This window comes from Mizuhopecten yessoensis, unplaced genomic scaffold (genome assembly GCF_002113885.1).
Source record: "Mizuhopecten yessoensis strain PY_sf001 unplaced genomic scaffold, ASM211388v2 scaffold716071, whole genome shotgun sequence".
In the NCBI taxonomy this organism is placed as follows: domain Eukaryota; kingdom Metazoa; phylum Mollusca; class Bivalvia; order Pectinida; family Pectinidae; genus Mizuhopecten; species Mizuhopecten yessoensis.
In genome coordinates, this window is record NW_018479933.1 from 82,129 (window position 1) to 96,397 (window position 14,269).

Below are 14,269 nucleotides of genomic sequence, written 5' to 3' on the forward strand. Positions count from 1 at the left end.
CCCCACAATCACTCCGGGCCCAACACCAAGTCCGCCAATCGTAGGCTGGACTGTAGTGACGTCATCATTCACAGAAGTTGTGGAAGACGGAGATTGTGTCGGGGTGACACTAACTTGTGGATGGGGTGTTGATGTGGAGCTATTCTTTGTTACTCTTTCAGTAGTTGCAGGTGTTGGTTTCCTGGTCGTGCGTGGAGTTTTGGTAGTTGCAGTTGTTGGTTTTCTGGTCGTGCGTGAAATTTTGGTAGATGCAGTTGATGGTTTCCTGGTCGTGCTAGGTTTTTTAGTAGTTGTAGTTGTTGGTTTCCTGGTCGTGCTAGGTTTTTTAGTAGTTGCAGTTGTTGGTTTCCTGGTCGTGCTAGGTTTTTCAGTAGTTGTAGTTGTTGGTTTCCTGGTCGTGCGTGAAATTTTGGTAGTTGCAGTTGTTGGTTTCCTGGTCGTGAGTGGCCTTCTCGTACTTGGCGGATATGTAGGTGCCGTTGAGCCGTTTGTACTATTGTTCGGAGGCGTTGAGGAGAAATACTCTTCATCGTTCCCATCCCCGCTCTCAGCTATATCTGTAAGTGCATAAGTAAGTTATAGAAGGAAATTAATTAAAACTAATTAAACCCTACGTTGATCACTGGCAGCACGAACCTGTGATATTTTACGGTATGTTACACTGTGTCGGTAACAGTTACGTGCGCGAGGACATCACAAGATTACGTAAAAATCAAGTATGGGGGAAACAATAAGGTGATACGCGTAGATCAACGTCTGAGAGTAAAGGCCACTTTGAGTGGATTAAATACTAATTAATCATCGTCCCGACATAAAGCTTGTTCAGCAACTGGAATGCTGCAGTTGTAAGCAAAGAGAGATAACTCGCGTATTTATAATGTTGTTGTTAATCATCGTAACCGAGAATTAAGTCCAAGCTGAGTTAACCAACGCACAAAAAGAGAAACTGAATAATGAACATATCGATGTAAAAGTGGTTTAAATCCATTTTTCATCTTCAATAATCTGTGGGGTTTCTGGTACATTGGTGTAAATGGATTTACCTGTAATATTTGTTCTTTGTTCACGCTTCGGATACTCAGGTGAAACAATGACATACGAAATTGTGTGTAATGTCGAACAGCGGAAATTTTTTTAAAAAGGGGGATGCTCAAAATTTTACATTTCAAAAACGAATAAACACAATAAAAAGGTCGATTTCGGTGATGTGTTAACCTTATTGACCAAGAAGTCAAGAAGGTAAATTTATAAGTGGATACAGATTTGCCTGATAAGTCACAAACGTTAATATCGGTGTTGTGTAGAACTTGCCTGAGAATTCACAAAAGACAATATCGGTGTTGCGTAGAACTTACCCGAGAGGTCACAAAGGTCAATATCGGTGTTACAGTGTATGTTGAACTTACCCGAAAAGTCACAAAGGTTAATTTCGGTGTTGTATAGAACTTACCCGAGAAGACACAAAGGTCAATATCGATGTTGTATAGAACTTACCCGAGAAGTCGCAAAGGTTAACCTCGGTGTTATGTAGAACTTACACGAGAATTCACAAAGGTCAATATCGGTGTTACAGTGTATGTTGAACTTACCCGAAAAGTCACAATGGTTAATTTCGGTGTTGTATAGAACTTGCCCGAGAAGACACAAAGGTCAATATCGATGTTGTATAGAGCTTACCCGAGAAGTCACAAAGGTCAATATCGGTGTTGTGTAGAACTTACCCGGGAAGTCACAAAGGTCAATATCGATGTTGTATAGGACTTACCCGATAAGTCACAAAGGATAATATCGATGTTGTATAGAACTTACCCGAGAAGTCACAAAGGTAAATATCGGTGTTCTATAGAACTTACCCGAGGAGTCACAAAAGACAATATCGGTGTTGTGTAGAACTTACCCGAGAAGTCACAAAGGTCAATATCGGTGTTGAATAGAACTTACCAGTGAAGTCACAAAGGTTAATATCGGTGTTGTATAGAACTTACCCGAGAAGTCACAAAGGTCAATATCGGTGTTGTATAGAACTTACCCGAGAAGTCACAAAAGACAATATCGGTGTTGTTTAGAACTTACCTGAGAAGACAAAATGGTCAATATCGATGTTGTATAGAACTTACCGAGAAGTCACAAAGGTCAATATCAGTGTTGTATAGAACTTACCCGAAAAGTCACAAAGGTTAATATCGGTGTTGTGTAGATCTTACCCGAGAAGTCACAAAGGTCAATATCGGTGTTGTATAGAACTTACCAGTGAAGTCACAAAGGTCAATATCGATGTTGTATAGAACTTACCCGAAAAGTCACAAAGGTCAATATCAGTGTTGTATAGAACTTACCCGAGAAGTCAAAAAAGACAATATCGGTGTTGTTTAGAACTTACCCGAGAAGTCAAAAAAGACAATATCGGTGTTGTTTAGAACTTACCTGAGAAGTCAAAAAGGTCAATATCGATGTTGTATAGAACTTACCGAGAAGTCACAAAAGTCAATATCGGTGTTGTATAGAACCTACCCGAAAAGTCACAAAGGTTAATATCGGTGTTGTGTAGAACGTACCCGAGAAGTCACAAAGGTCAATATCGGTGTTGTATAGAACTTACCCGAGAAGTCAAAAAGGTCAATATTGGTGTTGTATAGAACTTACTCGTGAAATCACAAAGGTCAATATCGATGTTGTATAGAACTTATCCGAACAGTCACAAAGGTCAATATCGATGTTGTATAAAACTTACCCATGAAGTCACAAAGGTAAATATCGGTGTTGTGTAGAACTTACCCGAGAAGGCACAAAGGTTAATATCGGTGTGGTATAGAACTTACCCGAGAAGTCGCAAAGGTTAATATCGGTGTTATGTAGAACTTACCCGAGAAGTCACAATGGTCAATATCGGTGTTGTGTAGATTGTATAGAACTTACCCGAGAAGTCACAATGGTCAATATCGGTGTTGTGTAGATTGTATAGAACTTACCCGAGAAGTCAAAAAGGTCAATATTGGTGTTGTATAGAACTTACTTGTGAAATCACAAAGGTCAATATCGATGATGTATAAAACTTACCCATGAAGTCACAAAGGTAAATGTCGGTGTTGTGTAGAACTTACCCTTGAAGTCACAAAGGTCAATATCGATGTTGTATAAAATTTACCCGTGAAGTCACAAAGGTAAATATCGTTGTTGTGTAGAACTTACCCGAGAAATCACAAAGGTCAATATCGGTGTTGTTTAGAACTTACCCGAGAAGTCAAAAAAGACAATATCGGTGTTGTTTAGAACTTACCTGAGAAGTCAAAATGGTCAATATCGATGTTGTATAGACCTTATCCGAACAGTCACAAAGGTCAATATCGATGATGTATAAAACTTACCCATGAAGTCACAAAGGTCAATATCGATGTTGTATAAAACTTACCCATTAAGTCACAAAGGTAAATATCGGTGTTGCGTAGAACTTACCCGAGAAGTCACAATGGTCAATATCGGTGTTGTGTAGATTGTATAGAACTTACCCGAGAAGTCGCAAAGGTTAATATCGGTGTTATGTAGAACTTACCCGAGAAGTCACAATGGTCAATATCGGTGTTGTGTAGAACTTCCCCGAGAAGTCACAAAGGTTAATATCGGTGTGGTAAAGAACTTACCCGAGAAGTCACAAATGTAAATATCGGTGTTGGGTAGAACTTACCCGAGAAGTCACAATGGTCAATATCGGTGTTGTGTAGAACTTCCCCGAGAAGTCACAAAGGTTAATATCAGTGTTGTATAGAGCTTACCCGAGAAGTCACAAAGGTTAATATCGGTGTGGTATAGAACTTACCCGAGAAGTCGCAAAGGTTAATATCGGTGTTATGTAGAACTTACACGAGAAGTCACAAAGGTCAATATCGATGATGTATATAACTTACCCGAGAAGTCACAAAGGTAAATATCGGTGTTGCGTAGAACTTACCCGAGAAGTCACAAAAGACAATATCGGTGTTGTATAGAACTTTCCCGAGAAGTCACAAAGGTAAATATCGGTGTTGCGTAGAACTTACCCGAGAAGTCACAATGGTCAATATCGGTGTTGTGTAGATTGTATAGAACTTACCCGAGAAGTCACAATGGTCAATATCGGTGTTGTGTAGATTGTATAGAACTTACCCGAGAAGTCGCAAAGGTTAATATCGGTGTTATGTAGAACTTACCCGAGAAGTCACAATGGTCAATATCGGTGTTGTGTAGAACTTACCGGTGAAGTCACAAAGGTCAATATCGGTGTTGTTTAGAACTTACCCGAGAAGTCAAAAAGGTCAATATCGGTGTTGTATAAAACTTACCCGAGAAGTCACAAAGGTCAATATCGATGATGTATAGAACTTAACCGAGAAGTCACAAAGGTCAATATCGGTGTTGTGTAGAACTTACCCGTGAAGTCACAAAGGTCAATATCGATGTTGTATAGAACTAACCCGAACAGTCACAAAGGTCAATATCGATGTTGTATAAAATTTACCCGTGAAGTCACAAAGGTAAATATCGGTGTTGTGTAGAACTTACCCGAGAAGTCACAAAGGTTAATATCGGTGTGGTATAGAACTTACCCGAGAAGTCACAAATGTAAATATCGGTGTTGTGTAGAACTTACCCGAGAAGTCACAAAGGTCAATATCGGTGTTGTATAGAACTTACCCGTGAAATCACAAAGGTCAATATCGATGATGTATAGAACTTACCCGTGAAGTCACAGAGGTAAATATCGGTGTTGTGTAGAACTTACCCGAGAAGTCACAAATGTAAATATCGGTGTTGTGTGGAACTTACCCGAGAAATCACAAAGGTCAAGATCGATGATGTATAGGACTTACCCGTGAAGTCAAAAAGGTAAATATCGGTGTTGTGTAGAACTTACCCGAGAAGTCACAAATGTTAATATCGGTGTTGTATAAAACTTACCCGAGAAGTCACAAAGGTCAATATCGGTGTTGTATAGAACTTATCTGAGAAGTCACAAAGGTCAATATCGGTGTTGTATAGAACTTACCCGAGAAGTCACAAATGTTAATATCGGTGTTGTATAGAACTTACCCGTGAAGTCACAAAGGTCAATATCGGTGTTGTGTAGAACTTACCCGAGAAGTCACAAAGGTTAATATCGGTGTTGTATAGAACTTACCTGAAAAGTCAAAAAGGTCAATATTGATGTTGTAAAGAACTTACCCCAGAAGTCACAAAGGTTAATATCGGAGTTGTATAGAACTTACCCGAGAAGTCACAAATGTTAATATCGGTGTTGTATAGAACTTACCCGAGAAGTCACAAAGGTTAACATCGGTGTTGTATAGAACTTACCTGAGAAGTCAAAAAGGTCAATATTGATGTTGTAAAGAACTTACCCCAGAAGTCACAAAGGTTAATATCGGTGTTGTATAGAACTTACCCGAGAAGTTACAAAGGTTAATATCGGTGTTGTATAAAACTTACCCGAGAAGTCACAAAGGTCAATATCGGTATTGTATAGAACTTACCCGAGAAGTCACAAAAGACAATATCGGTGTTGTGTAGAACTTACCCGAGAAATCACAAAGATCAATATCGGTGCTGTATAGAACTTACCCGTGAAGTCACAAAGGTCAATATCGGTGTTGTATAGAACTTACCCGTGAAGTCACAAAGGTTAATATCGGTGTTGTATAGAACTTACCCGAGAAGTCGCAAAGGTTAATATCGATGTTGTATAGAACTTACCCGTGAAGTCACAAAGGTCAATATCGGTGTTGTAAAGAACTTACCCGAGAAGTCACAAAGGTAAATATCGGTGTTGTATAGAACTTACCCGTGAAGTCACAAAGGTCAATATCGGTGTTGTATAGAACTTACCCGTGAAGTCACAAACGTTAATATCGGTGTTGTATAGAACTTACCAGAAAAGTCACAAAGGTTAATATCGGTGTTGTATAGAACTTACCCGTGAAGTCACAAAGGATAATATCGGTGTTGTATAGAACTTACCCGAAAAGTCACAAAGGTTAATATCGGTGTTGTATAGAAATTACCAGTGAAGTCACAAAGGTCAATATCGATGTTGTATAGAACTTACCCGAGAAGTCACAAAAGACAATATCAGTGTTGTGTAGAACTTACCCGAGAAGTCACAAAGGTCAATATCGGTGTTGTATAGAACTTACCCGAGAAGTCGCAAAGGTTAATATCGGTGTTATGTAGAACTTACCCGAGAAGTCACAAAGGTTAATATCGGTGTTTTGTAGAACTTACCCGAGAAGTCACAAAGGTAAATATCGGTGTTGTATAGAACTTACCCGAGAAGTCGCAAAGGTTGATATCGATGTTGTATAGAACTTACCCGTGAAGTCACAAAGGTTAATATCGGTGTTGTATAGAACTTACCCGAGAAGTCGCAAAGGTTGATATCGATGTTGTATAGAACTTACCCGTGAAGTCACAAAGGTTAATATCGATGTTGTATAGAAATTACCCGAGAAGTCACAAAGGTCAATATCAGTGTTGTATAGAACTTACCCGTGAAGTCACAAAGGTCAATATCGATGTTGTGTAGAACTTACCCGAGAAGTCACAAAAGACAATATCGGTGTTGTGAAGAGCTTACCCGAGAAGTCACAAAGGTCAATATCGATGATGTATAGAGCTTACCCGAGAAGTCACAAAGGTTAATATCGGTGTTGTATAGAACTTCCCCGAGAAGTCACAAAGGTTAATATCGGTGATGTATAGAACTTACCCGAGAAGTAACAAAGGTCAATATCGGTGTTGTATATAACTTACCCGAAAAGTCACAAAGGTCAATATCGGTGTTCTATAGAACTTACCCGAATAGTCACAAAGGTTAATATCGGTGTGGTATAGAACTTACCCGAGAAGTCACAAAAGACAATATCGGTGTTGTGAAGAACTTACCCGAGAAGTCACAAAGAGCAATATCGGTGTTGGATAGAACTTACCCGAGAAGTCACAAAAGACAATATCGGTGTTGTGTAGAACTTACCCGTGAAGTCACAAAGGTCAATATCGATGATTCACAAAGGTCAATATCGGTGTTCTATAGAACTTACCCGAATAGTCACAAAGGTTACTATCGGTGTTGTATAGAACTTACCTGAGAAGTCACAAAGGTTAATATCGGTGTTGTATAGAACTTACCCGAGAAGTCACAAAGGTATATATTGATGTTGTATAGAACTTACCCGAGAAGTCACAAAGATCAATATCGGTGTTGTATAGAACTTACCTGAGAAGTCACAAAGGTTAATATCGATGCTATGTGGTCCTTGTCTGAAGTCTTCCCGAAAGAGCTCGATCGAGTTGTCTATCCTCTCGTAACAGTCCTCCATATATTCATACTTGATAAAGTCAGCCGCGCATATGAAAGCTTCGTAGATTACCCTGGAAGATAACAATTCTTTTATTTAGGATTTTCAAGGTCATGCTCCTCTTATTTATAGTTTTCCATGTCATCACCCAGGCAACAACAGCATCAAACGTCATAACAAATCTGCAACCGGTTACTGTGGTCATGCCATATTTGATACTGTCATTCAAGGTCATGACCCTACTGACTTAACTAATATCGTCATTCAAGGTCATGACCCTACTGACTTAACTAATATCGTCATTCAAGATCATGACCCTACTGACCTAATTTATACCGTCATTCAGGGTCATGACCCTCCTGACCTTATTGATACCGCCATCCAAGGTCATGACCCTACTGACCTTATCGATACCGCCATTCAAGGCCATGACCCTACTGACCTAATTGATACAGCCATTCAGGGTCATGACCCTACTTATGCATTTTATACCGTCAATTGAGGTCATGACCAACTGAAATAACTGATACCGTCATTCAAGATCACGACCCTATCGACCTAATTGATACCATCATTCAAGGTCATGACCCTAATTACCAAATTGATACCGCCATTCAAGGTCATTACCCTAGTGATATTAACAGTAGATGTTAAGGTATGGTTACACCACGTGTGTACGTGGATTTGCTTGATTGTTTGGAATGTCTCTGCAAACATAAGGAGGAAGACCAATACAACACCAACATTTCGATTTATGTCAGCGGCATATATGTTCATGGACAATCAGGCGAAAGGGGTCAAGGTCAAAACCTACTCAGTAGCGTATTTTAAGGTAATAGCCCTAGTGATATTGCCATGTTAATGTTCAAGAGTATACCCTATCTGTTGTATTGAAGGTCAATATACCAAGAACAAAAGTATTAGGTCAGTTCATAGTCTTGTGACATGTCAGTACATAGTTCTATGACATGACAGTACATAGTTATACGACATGACAGTACATAGTTATACGACATGACAGTACATAGTTATATAACATGACAGTACTTAGTTATATGACATGACAGTACTTAGTTATATGACATGACAGAATATAGTTATATGACATGACAGAATATAGTTTTATGACATGACAGTACATAGTTTTATGAAATGACAGTACATAGTTTTATGAAATGACAGTACATGAATTGATTACAAGAATAATTTTAGCCCTAAAGATATTTGTATATCTACCTGCATTGATGGTCGATGTCGAATCCGGGAACATTCAGGTCGTTTGTGTTGAGACAGTACAAGTCCAGGTAGGAACTCAGCAGGACAATGTTTACACACGGGTCCATGCTTACTGTAAGTGAAAATGTACAGAATCTGTTAGTCACTAGTATATAGTTTATATAAAATACTTATATGTCGGGAAATAAGTGCGGATCTCTTAATTACTAGTATATAATTTTATTGTCACATGATCTGACATGGGCGGATCGGTCGATTACGTCTCCAGCACACACGCAGGCATACACAGAGGGGAGATTTTAGCCAGGTGGCATAGGACTAGTAGTTAGCGCCTGATAAGGCAGCTCCTGCGAATTTATCAAAATTGATTTGATTAATGTATATGCTAATTGTATTAATTGTATTTTATCTTTCGATGTATTTTACCAGGGCGTACATACTGTCTCGTCACGTGATATCATATTATACAAATGACGGTAATTTGATGTATTTCACCAGGGTGATACATACTGTCTCGTCACGTGATATCATATTATACAAATGGCGGTCATTTGATATATTTCACCAGAGTGATACATACTGTCTCGTCACGTGATACCATATTATACAAATGGTGATAATTTGATGTATTTTACCAGGGTGATACATACTGTCTTGTCACTTGATATCATATATACAAATAGTGATAATTTGATGTATTTTACCCGGGCGATATATTCTGTCTCGTCACGTGATATCATATACAAATGGTGGTGATTCAATGTATTTTACCAGGGCGATACATTCTGTCTCGTCACGTGATATCATATATACAAATGGTGATACTTTGATGTATTTTACCAGGATAATACATAAAGTCTCGTCACGTGATATCATATACAAATGGCGGTGATTTAATGTATTTTACCAGGGCGATACATAAAGCCTCGTCACGTGATATCTTATACCAATGGTGTTGATTTAATGTATTTTACCAGGGCGATACATTCTCTCTCGTTACGTGATATCATATACAAATGGTGATACTTTGATGTATTTTACCAGGGCAATACATAAAGTCTCGTCACGTGATATCATATATACAAATGGTGATACTTTGATGTATTTTACCAGGGCGATACATACAGTCTCGTCACAAAATATCATATACAAATGGTGGTGATTTAAAGTATTTTACCAAGGCGATAAATTCTGTCTCGTCACGTGATATCATATATACAAATGGTGATACTTTGATGTATTTTACCAGGATGATACATACTGTCTTGTCACTTTATATCATATTATACAAATGGTGATAATTTGATGTATTTTACCAGGATAATACATAAAGTCTCGTCACGTGATATCATGTACAAATGGCGGTGATTTAATGTATTTTACCAGGGCGATACATTCTGTCTCGTCACGTGATATTATATATACAAATGGTGATACTTTGATGTATTTTACCAGGGCGATACATACTGTCTCGTCACGTGATATCATATACAAATGGCGGTGATTTAATGTATTTTACCAGGGCGATACAAAAAGCCTCGTCACGTGATATCTTATACAAATGGTGTTGATTTAATGTATTTTACTAGGGCGATACATTCTGTCTCGTTACGTGATATCTTATACAAATGATGTTGATTTAATGTATTTTACCAGGGCGATACATAAAGTCTCGTCACGTGATATCATATACAAATGGTGGTGATTTAATGTATTTTACCCGGGCGATACATTCTGTCTCGTTACGTGATATCATATATACAAATGGTGATACTTTGATGTATTTTACCAGGATAATACATAAAGTCTCGTCACGTGTTATCATATACAAATGGTGTTGATTTGATGTATTTTACCAGGGAGATACATAAAGTCTCGTCACGTGATATCATATATACAACTGGTGTTGATTTAATGTATTTTACTAGGGCGATACATTCTGTCTCGTTACTTGATATCATATATACAAATGGTGTTTATTTAATGTATTTTACCAGGGCGATACAGACAGTCTCGGCACGTGATATCATATATACAAATGGTGATACTTTGATGTATTTTACCAGGATAATACATAAAGTCTCGTCACTTGATATCATATACAAATGGTGTTGATTTGATGTATTTTACCAGGGAGATACATAAAGTCTCGTCACGTGATATCATATACAAATGGTGATACTTTGATGTATTTTACCAGGGTAATACATAAAGTCTCGTCACGTGTTATCATATACAAATGGTGTTGATTTAATGTATTTTACCAGGGCGATTCATAAAGTCTCGTCACGTGATATCATATACAAATGGTGTTGATTTAATGTATTTTACCAGGGCGATACATAAAGTCTCGTCACGTGATATCATATACAAATGGTGATAATTTGATATATTTTACCAGGGTGGTATATACTGTATTAACATTATATACACATGGATATCATTTTAATTTAATGCATAGCTCTCGCGGATTCCTGTCCCTCTGCGCTGTACTTTTGTATGTGTACAGTAAAGCGGAGCTGAACTGGGTTGATCGTCGGTGACCAGGTAGCTCAATTAATAGAGTGTCCTTCTAGAGTTCCCGGGTTTAAATCTGGGTCTGGCCGTGCATTTTCCCATTCCTTTTAACTTCAGTCGTATCTGTAACCAACCCCTGTTTCAAGCACTTGGTGTATGCCTGGTAAAGGAATACCCGAACCTTTCGTTGTAAATAGTAATGTCTTCTGGGGCGAGGACTGCGAGCATTGTGGGTGTACCTGATTCTAGTACCCTGTACCTTTGGTACTAGAATCAGGTACATGCATTGTGTGGATGGGTCGTTCGCCGGCAACCAGCTGGTAGCTTAATTGTTAGAGCGTTCCCCTAGATTGTAGAGGTGTCGTGTATTTAGAGTTTTTGGCAGAACTACAGGGAACACACATCACAGCTACTTTGTAAATTATGACTGGAACGACACGATTATAATTAATAAAGATACGGTGTGTTTGAAACATTGATGAAAAGTTACACATAATAAGAAAAAGAAATAAACATACCTGTTTGTATTGCGAGCCTCCGACTTTGTGGAATAACTTAATTGTTTGTGTTTACGGTGTGTCCAATGATGCATGCATTATACGTGGGTACATATGCAAACAACTGTGTCACGCTGACCATTGTCCACTCCGTAACTGACCATTGTCCACTCGGTACATGTAGCTAAACATTCAAATGCTAGTTAGCTTACGTGAATGTCAAAGTATTAATCATTTTTAGATTCAGACAATGTGTATATAACCACTATCAACGTATTTCAGTCCAAATTATTACAAGTAATTCTGTTGCTGTCAGCTTTCATCATCCTAAACAATCAAAGTATAACTGTTTAATCAATGCGTAAACCCATTTTGAGTAAGACATCGCTTTAAACTAACAATGCTTGAATCAGACATACAAAAGGTAGTACAATTTGCCGACTTTGACTCAATGTCATGTAAGCGATCGCGAGATTAACTGGACAATGCGGACAATAGGACCTAACCACTAGGTCTGGTTAAACTTCGCCGGGGGTCAATGTTTTGACGTCACAACTGACAAAACATTACAAAATAGGAATTAATTGATTGGTAATCATAACAGCCTCTAATTGTCAAGTCGTTTTATGGGGGATTCATTTGAATATTTGGTATTGGGTAAAATAAAAACGAATTCAGTTAGACAGGAAATAAAACTGAAAGAGAATTCTCTGACACTAGTGCCAAGAATTCTAAAAGCATATATAATTAAGTTGTAAAGAAAAAACATGTTATGGACTTGGAGCAAGCCGAGATCTTGGACAGACATTTCAAAGACGCATTCAGTTATTAAGAAATATGGAAGTAAACGACGCTTTGAATACCGCGGTGAACGAGGGGAGGTAACTCCCGTTGCATTCCCGTCAACAATAACCAAACCGGACAAGACATAGCACAGTACAACAGCATATAGCGATTCATAACAAAAAGGCAAACACGACAATACTTAAAAAGTAGAACTAATTAATTCAATAAAATATAATAACGGAGTGTTATTTAACCACCGGTACATGTACTGATCGTTATTTAACCAACGCGTTGATCGTTTAACGGAAGGTAGTTCGTAAGTTCGTAGCTTCACGTGGAATATCAATTGGGAACCGAACGCGTTCGCACTTTCCTTCAAAAGAAAAAGCCGACGGTTACAGTTTGTTGTTTGATAAGCGGTTGTTGGCTCTATTACGCCACCTAAATATATTGAGCTTGGTTACAGAAAAACTTCCAAGATTTAAACAATCATAACCGAAAGGACGTACAGATGTACGAATAAGTTGTTATGACTATTATAAGGGGTTGTCAAAATCCATTATGTTGCTTGGAATCCCTACTGTGCTTATTTTCCAAAGTTTTTTTTATGAATATTTTTCCTTTATCGGTCATTTCCAGCGTTTTTGTTTGATATTTTTAGTCTCGCGCGTGCATTCGCTAGAGAGCTTGTACATGTAGCAACTTTCATGGTTCTGTTAAATCAAGAGTGTCAATCATCCTGCAGTAATTATTAGAAATTGAGTTCAGATAATGAGTTTCGAGCTACATTATCCTATTAGCTAGTTCACCATGTTACCCGAGTTTTGTAATATCATCCCGTGGTAGACTGAAGGCAACGACCGATGTCCATGAACACATTTTTTTCTCTCTCAAAAATGATATTGCGTCTGTAAACGCTAATCAACTGACTTAGTATCGCACAAACAAAAACGAACTCGTCAAAACGTGCGAGCCAACGTGGCCATTGGCATGTTGTTCAATTTTGTTTTCATCGGTGTGTTTTTAAACTAAAATATAGGCATCACGGCGTCAATGCGAGAGGATCGGTAAGCGGTAGCCGTATACAATGCTCGATTTGTTATGGTTCCAGACGTCCTCAAGTCTAAAGGAACGGTATGCGTGTATATAGTAGTACCTGTATTGTAGATATACTATCAAATGGACAATCTATTGTTGTATATTCGAACAATTGACAATTATGTTCCACTGTGCATATGTATATATGATGTTATATTGTCACGTACGCGTACGTACACAGGTGAGCATTCATCACTCGGTTGGGCTACCTGTATAGGCAATCGTCCGTCACGCTCTATTGACTTACCACTGTATGATGGCCAGCTTAGTCCCTAATTCTCAATGAAAACAGTTTACGTTATTGAAGTTGGAAGTTGTTGAAATAAAACTTTACTTGAATATTACACGTTTCATTCAACATCGACGACATTATGTGTTATTAAATGTGTGCTTTGATATTATTTCAAACTGTGGGTCCAGGATTGCACTTGTGATTACCCTTACAATCAGCCATGTCGGATTGTAACGAGGACGCAGATTGCAATGGACTTACGCCTACATATACGGACTTGTTACCGATCAACCAAGATTACATGCAATCTCCTTGGCAAAACGGTCAAATAAACTGTCGTGATGACCATGCCGAATTTGACGAAAGCTATATACTCGGAGACTCGGTACCAATTGATAATCAGATATCGACTGAGAGTGTTTACGATGGTGACCAGTCAACCGCGGCGGGTAGAACTACACACTCTACGGCGACCTATATGGAACAGGTAGAAAGGGTAAAGGATCGCCCTAAAACAATACTTATTGACGAAATCCGACAGCTGACACGGGATAACGTTGCTGATATTGAAATGTTAC

The 14,269-nt window shown here is 38.4% G+C and overlaps 1 protein-coding gene across 1 annotated transcript in view; it reads right to left on the reverse strand.

Annotated features, from left to right (window-relative positions):
* LOC110441635 (uncharacterized protein PB18E9.04c-like) overlaps window positions 1-11,685 on the reverse strand; it is a 20,914-nt gene extending 9,229 nt beyond the window's left edge. The window contains exons 1-4 of the mRNA XM_021484833.1: window positions 11,597-11,685; window positions 8,562-8,673; window positions 7,244-7,398; window positions 1-557 (exon numbers count right to left, since the gene is read on the reverse strand). The exon at window positions 1-557 is cut by the window's left edge and continues 65 nt beyond it. Of these exons, the coding sequence (XP_021340508.1) occupies window positions 1-557; window positions 7,244-7,398; window positions 8,562-8,668 (819 nt within the window). The 5' untranslated portion in view covers window positions 8,669-8,673; window positions 11,597-11,685. The remainder of the gene's footprint in view (window positions 558-7,243; window positions 7,399-8,561; window positions 8,674-11,596) is intronic.
* Between the last annotated feature and the right edge of the window lie 2,584 nt (window positions 11,686-14,269).